This window comes from Aquarana catesbeiana, linkage group LG01 (assembly GCF_042186555.1).
Source record: "Aquarana catesbeiana isolate 2022-GZ linkage group LG01, ASM4218655v1, whole genome shotgun sequence".
Lineage (NCBI taxonomy): Eukaryota > Metazoa > Chordata > Amphibia > Anura > Ranidae > Aquarana > Aquarana catesbeiana.
In genome coordinates, this window is record NC_133324.1 from 750,078,002 (window position 1) to 750,090,907 (window position 12,906).

General features: G+C 41.7%; 1 protein-coding gene across 3 annotated transcripts in view; it reads right to left on the reverse strand.

Moving 5' to 3' along the window:
- The window catches only part of LOC141112722 (uncharacterized), a 191,009-nt gene that overhangs the window by 91,058 nt on the left and 87,045 nt on the right, over positions 1-12,906 (reverse strand). The window contains exon 4 of one of the 3 annotated variants that reach the window (XM_073605764.1): positions 11,774-12,783. The exons of the other annotated variants lie outside the window; for them this stretch is intronic. Within the exon in view, the coding sequence (XP_073461865.1) occupies positions 12,594-12,783 (190 nt within the window). The 3' untranslated portion in view covers positions 11,774-12,593. Of the gene's footprint in view, positions 1-11,773; positions 12,784-12,906 lie in introns of those variants that run through there. 3 annotated transcript variants of the gene reach the window in all.

The window sequence follows — 12,906 nt, forward strand, 5'->3', positions numbered from 1 at the left end:
ATTTGTTCACAAACAGAATTAAGCAGCCTAAATTTAACATTTGCAGGCAATTTAAACAGCATTTTGTAAATGTCGGTTTTGCTGTGGTGGGTTGTAAATCTTATACAGATACACCACTTTCCAGGTAGATTAAAAGAACTCCCAAAGAATATTTTTTTAAAGGAATTTTTATTGTTATTCTTTAATCATTATTAAAATCTCTGATCCACATCAAACTGATTTTTTTTTTTTTTACTTTGGTATACTTTCCCCAGGGCAGAACCCAGACCCCCATTTCACTTATTTAAATAAAGCCTGAGAGCTTATTAGCCTAGAAACTGGCCATTACTATTTTTTAGGTTTCTCCTTCCATTGTGTTTACAATGGGATAAATTCATCACCCTCACTTCAGTGATGTTCAGCAATCCCGCCCTAAACTGAGTTGGCCAGGGCCCAGCTCCCCATGGTTTTTGTGTGACAATCCCTTGCCTATTAGCCTAGAAAACGGCCATTACTGTTTTTTTAACATTCAGCTCCCACTGACTTCAATGAGGTTCAATTGTGCACCCTAACTTCAGTAGTGTTCAGGGAACCCATCCTGAACCAAACCCAGGCATGTACAGCTCATCAGTATTCTCAACAATAAACTGTGGGCTTAGGTATTGTGCACAGAGTCTATAAATGGTTTTCGTAACCTGTTTTTGGTCAATTAATACAATCTACTGTATAGTGAATGTTTTTTTAATAGCAAGCTGTCTGATATCTCTCATGCTCAAGATTGTGTTAAAGAAAACATTTTAATGAAGGTTTTTTTTTATTTTTATTAAAAGCTGATTGTTAGCACACCTTTTAAAAATGCAGCCTACCAAAGATGTCATAATAGTAACTTTGGGGGTTATTTACGAAAGGCAAATCCACTTTGCACTGCAAGTGCACTTGAAATTGCACTGAAAGTGCACTTGGAAGTGCAGTCGCTGTAAATCTAAGGGGTAGATCTGGAATGAGTGGAAGCTCTGCTGATTTTATCATCCAATCATGTGCAAGCCAAAATGCTGTTTTTTCTTTTCCTTGCATGTCCCTCTCGGATCTACCTCGACTTTACTTCCAAGTGCACTTTTAGTGCACTTTCAAGTGCATTTGCAGTGCAAAGTGGATTTTCCTTTAGTCAATAACCCCCTATGAGTTATTGCATTACTTCTTACTTTTCATTGTGAAATACAGTTCTGTGCAAAAGATTTAGGCAGGTGTGAAAAAAATGCTGTAAATTAAGAATGCTTTCAGAAATAGAAGTGTTAATAGTGTATTTGTATCAATTAAAAAAATGGAAAGGAAATGAACAGAAGAGAAATCCAAATAAAATCAATATTTGGTGTCACTACCCTTTGCCTTCAAAACAGCATCAATTGTTTAAAGGTACACACAGTGCTTGTGCATACAGTTTTTAAAGAAACTCGGCAGGTAGGTTGTTCCAAACATCTTGGAGAACTAACCATGGATGTTCTGTGGATGTAGGCTGCCTCAAGTCCTTCTGTCTCTTTTTATAATCCCAGACTCGATAATGTTGAGATCAGGGCTCTGTAGGGGCCAGACCATCATTCCTGGACTCCTTGTTATTCATTACATTAAAGATAATTCTTAAAGTGATAGTAAAAGTACTTTTTTTTAAATAACAAACATTTTGTTCAAACCTGTTCTGTTTAATGGCATTGCACAGAGCAGCCATGATCCTCATCTTCTTGGGTCCCCCACTGCCGCTCGTTCCTGGCTCCTTCTCTTCTCCAAGTGCCCCCAAAGTAAGCCGCGTGCTATGGGGGCACTTGTGAGTCCTCGCTCCCGAGCCACGGTCTGTGTGTCCTTAAGACACACAGAAAAGGGGCTCGGCCCTGCCCCCTGCTCCCTCTTCATTGGCTGTGAATGACAGTAACAGGAGCCAATGACCCGGGAGAGCAGGTGCTGTGCACATCACTGGATTACGATTGGACTTGAGTAAGTATTGGGGGAGTCTACGGGGGAGCTGCATACTGAAGGTTTTTTACCTTCTTGCATAAAATGCATGAAGGCAAAAAAACATTCAGCCTTTAGGACCACTTTAATGACATTGGCTGCATGTTTGGGTCCGTTTTCCTCCTGAAATTTGGGGCAAATTGTGCAAATCTCTCATGGTATGGCATGATGGATAATTATCTGCCTGTATTTCTTGGCATTGAGGACACCATTGATCCTGACCAAATCACCAATTCTATGTGCAGAAATGTAGCCCTAAACTTGCATGAACCTCTACCATGCTTCTCTGCTGCCTGCAAGCACTCGTTATTGTATTATTTCCCAGCCCTTCCTCGAACAAAACTGCCTCCTGCTACAGCCGAACATTTCAAATTTTGACTCATCAGTCCAGAGCACACGCTGACATTTTTCTGCATTCAAGCTCCTGTGTTTTCATGCATAGGGCATGGAAACAAGGCTAATAACTATGGAGTTATTGCATTATTTCTTCCTTTTTTATTGTTAAATATATACACTGAAAAGTGGAATTTTGGGCTGCAAAACTGCATGTGGTCTGTCATTTTTAAAATGTATTAAATAATGACTGTACATTATTTTTGTCTCTTGTCTCAGACATAATGCATACTAATTTTAATTTCATCCTCAAATTTTTTATTTTTTTTATTTCTGACACTTTTGCTGTAAAAAACAGAAGGATGAGGTTCTTACCAAAATCAGACTCTTCAAATCTGGTACTGGTTTTAAAGGTAAACCCCATGCAAAAAAAATGCCATGACCCCTTCCCCCTAACCCCAACAAAATCCATACCAGACCCTAATTGGATCATGCAGTTGGCCAGAAAATGAATGGACTGGGTGATGTCTCTGGTTACTAAGGACATGGTGGGTGCGTTGTGTAGCAATGTGTAGTACACTTTGCTTGCTTAATTTTTCTGGAGAAGTTAGAACTCTATGACTGGAGGGGAGAGCAGTATCATATGTATTCCACAAATGAATGGGTTGGGTGACGTCACTGATTGCTAAGGATGCAGTGGGTGCCAATACCCCCCACTTCCTTCACAATCATTGACAGGAAAGAAGCCCTTCTATATAGTAGCAGCAGAAATACTGCCACTATATATGGCATTTGGCTTGGCCGAACAGATAAAAGTTTGGGTGTTCAGACGAATACAAGCTCATCCCTAGTAAAGAGTGTTTAGTGACTATGGAAAAAAATATCTTGACACCAAAAACCTTGCAATCCCCTTGATTCTAGAACCAGCCTATGCCTGGATGATTATTTAGTGTGAACATTTTTTTCATTAGAATATTTTTTTCTAGGATTATTATATACCACATAGAAACCAGTTCTCAGAGCTATTTTTTTTTATAGCATGCAGAGTTTCCATAGAAACAGAAGGTTGTGCAATAATTGCCAGTTTTCTTCTCGGTTGGATTTAAAAATCTATTACAGATTATAGGAAATTAAAATAAAGAAATGCATAAATAAAAATTGCTAATAGATAGCTGTCCTAAATTGATATATTACGTTTGTTTCTCTTTTTTGAAAGTATTGCTTTAGATGAAAAAACGCTATCATCAAACCAGAATGTTTTGCTTTTAACTGACTCATTTAGACACAGTTTATCTGCATTCTCATCTTTTTAATTATCCTGCATCCTAGCTTTAAAAACTGCAGGCCTGTATGATCTTCCAGAAATATTCTCTCTTTGAGCAAACTGGAACTTGTTAAGTACATAAGGCAGTGTCTGAGGCATGTGATCTAGCAAATAACGATGTGATAGAAGACTACAGCAGTACTCATTTTGTAAAAAGGAAACTACCAAACCTGGGGCCATGAGACTACAGGAGGAAAGATTTTAAAGTAAATTGATTAGACTGACAACTTTAGTACAGCTATCATAGTTCCCAGACAGCATTTGCAGTCCAATTGATAGATTTTAATTGTAATTTGCAACTGGTCCTTAATTTCTTCAATGAAAGCACTTGTACTACAGTGCCATGAAAAAGTATTCACACCCCTTGGAATTTTCCATATTTTGTCATGTTACAACCAAAAATGTAAATGTTATTTATTGGGATTCTATGTGATTGACCAACACAAAGTGGCACATAATTGTGAAGTGAGAGGAAAACTATAAATGTTTTTCAAAAATAAAATAAAATAAATATATGAAAAGTGTGGCGTGAATTTGTATTCCGCCCCCTTTACTCTGATACCCCTACCTAAAATATAGTGGAACAAATTGCCTTCAGACGTCATCTAATTAGTAAGTAGACCCTACCTGTGTGTAATTTAATCTCAGTATAAATACAGCTGTTCTGTGAAGGCCTCAGCGGAGAACCTTAGTGAACAAACAGCATCACAAAGGCCAAGGAACACACCAGACTGGTCAGGATAAAGTTGTTGAAAAGTTTAAAGGTTAGGTTATAAAAAAATATCCCAAGCTTTGAACATCTCATGAAGCACTGTTCAATCCATCATCTTAAAATGGAAAGAATATGGCACAACTGCAAACCTACCAAGATATGGCCATCCACCTAAACTGACAGGCCGGGCAAGGAGAGCATTAATAAAAGAAGCAGCCAAGAGGCCGATGGTAAATCTGGAAGAGCTGCAGAGATTCACAGCTCGGGTGGGAGAATTGGTCCACATGACAACTATTAGTCATGCATTCCACAAATCTGGCCTTTATGGAAGAGTGGAAAGAAGAAAGTCATTGTTGAAAGAAAGCCACAAGAAGTCCAAATTTCAGTTAGCAAAAAGCCATGTGGGAGACACAGCAAACATGTGGAAGAAGGTACTTTGGTCAGATGATACCAAAATGGAACCTTTTGGTCTAAAAGCAAAACGCTATGTGTGGCGGAAAACTAGCACTGCACATCACCCTGAACACACCATCCCCACCGTAAAATATGGTGGTGGCAGCATCATGTTGTGGGGATGCTTTTCTTCAGCAGGGACAGAGAAGCTGGTCAGAGTTGATGAGAAGATGTATGGAGCCAAATACAGTGCGATCTTAGAAGAAAATCTGTTAGAGTCTGCAAAAGACTTGAGACTGGGGTGGAGGTTCACCTTCCAGCTGGACAATGACCCTAAACATACAGCCAGAGCTACAATGGAATGGTTTAGATCAAAGCATATCCATGTGTTAGAATGGCCCAGTCAATGTCCAGACCTAAATCCAATTGAGAATCTGTGGTAGTACATGAAAATTCCTGTTCAGGACTCTCACCATCCAATCTGACAGAGCTTGAGCTATTTTGCAAAGAAGAATGGGCAAAAATGTCACTCTCTGGATGTGCAAAGCTGGTAGAGACATCCCCAAAAAGACTTGCAGCTGTAATTGAAACGAAAAGTGGTTCTACAAAGTATTGACTCAGGGGGGCTGAATACAAATGCATGTGTGACTTTGTGTTGATCTATCACATAAAATCCCAATAAAATACATTTACGTTTTTGGTTGTAACATGAAAAATGTGGAAATTTTCAAGAGGTATGAATATTTTTTCCAGGCACTGTATATATACATATAAGCTACCCACAATCTATGCTAAACATATTAATCTCATAGTCAGAGCCGGTGCTAGACTATTTTGCACCCTAGACAAGACCAGCTACTTCCAACCCCCTCCCCATGATGATACTATTATATTAAAATAGCATATGATTTGCAGTCCAAGTCCAACTTATGATACATTTCTTAACATTTTCAAATGCAGCCTGTGCAGGGATGTTTTCTCATGTCCTTGCCAACTTTAGTTTGGTGTGAGGACTGACTGGGGAGCTGGGAGAAAGTGATGTTGCATGCAGCATGGCTTGCATGGCACCTCGTTGGCTGGATATCTCTTCTTCATGATGTACCGTCTAGTGTGTGCTATTAGTGTAAGAGTAGGAAAAAGCATATTTTGGCCAAGAATAACCTGAGTCACTGAATTGGGTCAGGATTACTAGAGGCCAGGGCTGGATGACTCAACCTGGAAGCTCTCTGGTGCCTCCCCCTGGTCTTTGTAAGATTGGAGAACCTTCTAGAACTAGAGGGCGGGGTTAGGAGGAGCTGTAATTAATATTTATGGGGCCTCAGCCAATCCCTAGAAGTGGGCTGGCAGGGGGCAGAGACAACCCCATAAATAGACATGGACTATTCCAGCAGGGGAGTCCGGTTGAAGATGAAGATGGCGTGCTGAGGAGAGGCTGTCCGTGGCCCTTGAGGGAACCCCCTGCCGGGGAGGGGTAATACCTCAGGCTGGAGGCTCAGGTTAGATGGCCTAGAAGGATCCCACCACAGGAGGCGGTTGGAGGAGAACCTTCAGGAGAGGCAGCTGGACAGAGCAATAGAAACACAGTGAGTAGAGATTAGCACTGAGCAGGGACAACACAAGGGGAGAGACTGAAAAAGTGCTCTCTGAAGACCCCAGTGGGTTTAGTCTTCATCCTTGCCCTAGGGAATCTCCATGAAAGTATGCCAGTCTGGCAGGACTGAGGCAGAAAGTCAGTTAGGAGGACTATGAGGAAGATCAGCCAGGTGTGGCTGGTGGCAGCCAGGTGGGCTAGCAATTTCCTGCAAACAAGTGGAGCTGGGATTAGTGACCACAAGGGAAGCAAAAGGAGTAATGTCATGTTGTTTTCTCTCTACACAATTTTGTCAAGGGACTGAAAGTTTCTGCCTGTAATGGGCCTTTGCTGAGCTAACAACAAAACTGTTAGTTCTCTCAAGAGAGAGCAGCAGGTTCTTTGCTGATAAAACCAAGTTTGTGCAGGAGGAAGGAAAAGTGGGCTTTTTGTAAATAGGGAGAAAATTTCCCTTTGTGCATAGTCCATCCAAGTGCTGTGTGCCTGGCCATGTAGCAGTGGGAATCCTGAAGTTTGCCGAAGACAGCTTTATCTCAAGCTAACATCATCCAATCCTGCAGCGGTATGCAGAACGTCCACGCAGTGTGTGGTGAACATTGGCAGACTGTGTGGGGAAACCAGCGGAGTGTTAGGAAGCCAGTGGAGCACGGCCGTAGAATTTTTTTTTCCCTGGGGGGGGTTCAGCTCTCAAACTGCAGGAGCAACACAAGATGGTGCCTTTTGCAATTCTAAGTAAGGTTGGCTATGGGGGTGTTTTCTGAAAGCAGTGGGTCTGTGTGCAAAATATAACGTCTCCTGACTTTGAAAAAGAAAGTGTGGTGAACAAATATTGGGTGTGGTTCTCATTGTGCAGAATATTGGCCGTAGCTTAAAGGGACACAGAGTTCAGGAGTCGGAAGTAAGAGATGCAGATTTTAGGGGTCAGTAGTAAGTGTGGGGGGGGGGGGGGGGTTGACGGACATTTTTGAGAATAGATAGTTATGGTCAGGAATACCACTTTAATAACAAATAAAAGAAGATACCAAATAGGAATTGCATTGTTTCATGGGTCAACAGACAAATACATTTCCAGTGGGACAATCAGGGCAGAATGAGGCATGCATAAGGTGCTTTGAATGGGGAGGAAAGTTTAGGTGGGTAGGAGATAGATGGCATGAGAGGGAGGCGGGTGGGAGTTTCTGTAACTTGAGGGAGTTAGGTGGGTGACAGGCGCAATGTTTAGGAAGGGGTGAAGGGAGGCGCTATACCTGGAAGAGAGAAGGTGTGGTGGTATGAGGGGTAGGTGAGATGGTATGGGGGATAGGTGAGGTGGTATGGGGGGTGTAGGTGAGGTGGTATAGTAAAGTAGTTGAAGTGAAATGGTAGAGTAGGTGAGGCGGTATGGGGGATAGGTGAGGCGGTATAGTAAAGTAGGTGAAGTGGTGTGGTAGAGTAGGTGAGGTGATATGGGGGGTAGGTAAGGCAGTATGGGGGTGTGGGTGAGACAGTATGGGGGGTAGATGAGGCAGTATGGGGAGGCAGGTGAGGCAGTATGGGGGGTAGGTGAGGCATTATGGGGGGGGTGAGGCAGTATTAGAGGTAGGTGAGGCGGTATGAGGGGTTGGTGAAGGGCAGAGGGGGGGATTGGGATGAAAGCAGGGTGAGGGGCTTGGGATGAGAACAGGGACGGGGGCTTGGTTTGAGAGCAGAGCAGAGAGAGGGGCTCGAGATGAAAGCAGGGAGGGGGGCTTGGGATGAGAACAGGAAGGGGGCTTTGGATGATAGCAGGAATGGGGGCTTGAGATGAGAGCAGAGAGGGGGGCTTGGGATGAGAGCAGAGAGGGGGCCCTGGAATAAGCCCAGAGAGTGGCAGGTGGCATCTCTTTGATTTGAGGGGGGGCAAGAGGATATGTGCTGGGGGGTGATTTTGGAGTGGGAGAGAACTTTTGCTGGTAGGGGTCGGATTTTAAATCCCCCCATACCTCCCCCCCACTAGCACAATTCCTCTCCCCTCCAAAAGCACCCCCCAGCACATATCGACTTCTCCATGTGTGTATCTTTGTTACCTGCTCCCCTTTCCCGGTTACTGTGTCCCACTCCTCTATCGATAAACTATGCACAGACCTCAGATATTCAGCACGGCTCTTGCAGTGTAAGATCTCTCCTTCCCAGCTCCTCCTCCTCCAGTCTGTGTACATCGGAGCCCAGGAGGAGGATCCTCAGTGAGCTCTGTGTGGTGCGCAGGCTCCTGGGGGAGAGATGCCAATGATGGCTGCTACAGAGGGCGACTGCTGCATGAGGGAACCCGGGCACCCCGCAAGAAATGTGGGGAAGGTGTCCTGAGTGCTAGACACTAGCATGCCCCCCCAGTTACCATAGCTAATTGCTGGAAGTGCCCGAGTGCCCTAATAGTCCATCCCTGCCCACAGCACACCTGCAAATCTCTCACAACACACTACTGTACTGTGGCACACAGTTTGAGAGTCACTGGTATAAAATAAAGTGGTGTGGAATAGGCCAGTGGTTCTCAACCTCAGTCCTCAAGTACCCCCAACAGGTCACGTTTGCAGGTTTTCCTTTATCTTGCACAGTTGCTTTAAATCAGAGTTAATGGCTTGGTATTTTGGACAGCTATTTTATCTAAGAGAAATTCTCAAAACGTGGCCTGTTGTGGGTACTTGAGGACTGAGGTTGAGAACCACTGGAATAGGCAATGTATAGTACATCATACACAATGAGGATTGTTGATTAGGTAATACACAGGACAGGGTCTGACAGATTATTTATGGGGTCGGACATAATTTTCTGTATTTCTGACTGAAGATTTAGTAGTACTAGTCTTTGGACTAAATGTTGCAAGAGTATATTCTAGTTATTACAACAAAAGTCACTATGTCAATCTAAGGAAACCATCTTCAAAATTTACTGGGTTTAGAAGAGATCCAGGACATTCTGAATAAATTGAGCTGTGCATGGAGTTTGCTGAAGAAGTGAAGAAAGTTACCGCTGTTGCAAACTGAAGTAAAAAAACCCTCTACTGTACTAAAGTCTTGTGTTACACACAGCTCTTGTCATAGGTATTCTATACATATAGGTATTAGTATAAGGCGTCTCCTAACTTTCTACTCTTGTAAAAGTCATACATTTCTGGATCCAACATATCAAAAGCCAACATATCAAAAAGTATATTTTCTCTTTCCATACACTGCAATAAAATGAAAGAACTGAATAGCATTAAATCAAATCTTTAATGACAGGCAGTGCTCAGGTGCTGTATTCAGCCTATTTATGCATAACTAATACTGTGTAGTACATACCGTCATTTTACTGGGTTTATTCTAATCACATTATTTTATTAGTCTTGGAAAACTCAGTCTATTGAAAACTCATTACAGTGGAAGGGAATAACAAAATATTTTAACAAAAATCAAACATAAAACAACCTACAATTAAAATATGGTAATATAGGTTTGCATACACAGAGACTGCAACCAAGAGAAGTTAGCAAATATCAATGAAGGAGTATATTATCATTTACTAGCATGTGCCAATTTTAAGGTACATCTAAATTGCAAAGTGGATTCTAATCTATAATATAGCTTGCAGAAGCCTATAAAATATATAAATGATATGCCTAAATGAGTCATGTTAAACTGAACCTGTCATGAGGGAGAAATCTGTGCTACCATTTATGCCTCTCATCTAAAAATACTTGCTTTTTGGCTGTTAAACATGCCATTTGGCTACCATGCCTAATTAACCACTAACCCAGAGCAAGTATGCACATCAGAAATTCTAGGTTCACTGCACGCATAGTTATTGTGGGTTAGTAGCTAACAAAGAAGTGGAAAAGCAACATGACAGCCAGGCAACTAGCATTGTCATAATAGAGTTGGAAATGGCATCTTGGGACTCCAAAGACAGATTCTCTTCATAGAGCAATGACATATGTAATATACATAGTTACATAGTAGGTGAGGTCGAAAAAAGACACAAGTCCATCAAGTCCAACCTATGTGTGTGATTATATGTCAATATTACATTATATATCCCTGTTTGTTGCGGCGGTTCAGGTGCTTATCTAATAGTTTCTTGAAACTATCAATGCCCCACGCTGAGACCACCGCCTGTGGAAGGAAATTCCACATCCTTGCCGCTCTTACAGTAAAGAACCCTCTATGTAGTTTAAGGTTAAAGCTCTTTTCTTCTAATTTTAATGAGTGGCCACGAGTCTTGTTAAACTCCCTTCTGCGAAAAAGTTTTATCCCTATTGTGGGGTCACCAGTATGGTATTTGTATATTGAAATCATATCCCCTCTCAAGGGTCTCTTCTACAGAGAGAATAAGTTCAGTGCTCGCAACCTTTCCTCATAACTAATATCCTCCAGACCCTTTATTAGCTTTGTTGCCCTTCTTTGTACTCGCTCCATTTCCAGTACATCCTTCCTGAGGACTGGTGCCCAGAACTGGACAGCATACTCTAGGTGCAGCCAGACCAGAGTTTTCTAGAGCGGGAGAATTATTGTTTTATCTCTGGAATTAATCCCCTTTTTAATGCATGCCAATATTCTGTTTGCTTTGTTAGCAGCAGCCTGGCATTGCATACCATTGCTGAGCCTATCATCTACTAGGACCCTCAGGTCCTTTTCCATCCTAGATTCCCCCAGAGGTTCTCCCTTCAGTGTATAGATTGCATTCATATTTTTGCCACCCAAATGCACTATTTTACATTTTTCTACATTAAACCGCATTTGCCATGTAGTTGCCCACCCCGTTAATTTGTTCAGATCTTTTTGCAAGGTTTCCACATCTTGCAGATAAGTTATTGCCCTGCTTAGCTTAGTATATTCCGCAAATACAGAGATTGAACTGTTTACCCCATCCTCCAGGTCGTTTATGAACAAATTAAACAGGATTGGTCCCAGCACAGAACCCTGGGGGACCCCACTACCAAGTCCTAGAGCGAGTACACAAAGAGAGAACATGAAGGGCAGACTGTATGCGTACGCAGAGCGATTTATTATCATGGTGCAGGACCACCCAGAGTTATACAATCCCGAGGATGCAGGTTACAAAGATAATGCTCGGAATGCAATGACCTGGAGGCAATTGGCCTAACAGTTGTTCCCATGGTTCACTCTTCAGGAAAGATAAACAGAGAGACCTTGGTAAGGAACTAACTGTTCTAAATATTGTTCCTCAACCCCACCTCAAATATTTTTGAGCTGTTTGCAGAATGGAGAACTTTTACAACAACTCAGAGATGTTTGCTATCTCTTCCTCTGCTATGCTGTTTGCTAAAATTTCCTCCATCTTCTAATGTTATCCTCTAAAGTGAAAGTAAATTTCATATGCATGGATATGGATTAGCAGTAATGTGGTTATATAGCGAAGGACAAACCCCTAGTAGCTCCACATAAAATAAAATATAGTACACTCATATGATACAGGCAACAACTTACGTTGTTAAATAGGGTTTTTATTGAGCTAACATTACATGTGAGCGATTGCAACAAGTCCAAAAATCTAGAACAACTGATCAAAACATTAATAATTGCATGCTTTCACAAATACGGTATTGGAAGAGCAGAAAATGGTCCCTAGATCATACCTTCCTGCCATTCAAGAGCACCTGCTGGTGATATGAAGTACTCTGCTAACGTATGTCTGTTATCAAGGGCATTTAAATAACATTACTCCATTCAGCATGGTCAAGGACATTGTGTAAGGAATCTTCATATTTGTATCCGTCCCTGTCTATAACATAATTATAAAGCAAACAGGTTGCCTTAACAACATTTATGGCATTATCAGGGGTCAGCTGCATTGTTGTGTGCAATATACTCTATTTATTGGTTAGGATACCGAACGTGCATTCCATCATTTGACATGCATGTGTCAGCCTATAATTAAATATGCGTTCAATGTGGCTTAAGCCATGTTGTGAATATGGCCGCATTATATTCTCACTCAAGCCAAATGCTTCGTTAGCCACAAACATGTACAGGTAGGATCATTCAGTGGTTCCAGGCCATGGTTGATCATTAGGAATATTTACTTGTTTATTCCTCAATTTTTGGCCCAGTGAGGAATGCCTAAATATAGCTGTTTCATTACTACTGCCACATGAGCCAACGTCAATGTAGGTGAATTTCTAATCAGCATAAGCCCCTGCCTACAGTACTTTTGAAAAGCACTTTTTATAATTATAATATTTGCTTCCGTTCATTGGTGGCATACGTATTCTGATATGCTTCCCATCTAGTGCACCCAAGCAGTTACAGAAAATTACATCTGGACCAAAATAGCTCTGCAGTTTCCCTCCACCATTCCACAGTAGGAGCTGGCATCACTACAGTACTTTCTGTAGATTGTGCCATATTGCCTTGTAAGTCCCATGAACAATGTAAACAATGTAATGAAAACTGGAAATGCATAGCTGCATATAAATGAACAGTAGCCGGAAACCTGTGAAAAAAGAAAATACTCATAAATAAAATTATGGGTTTTTTTTTTCAGTTGATTGCATCAAGACTAAATGAAGAAGAAAGAAGGAATGTTACACCAAAGAATTGCACAAACGGAAAGACA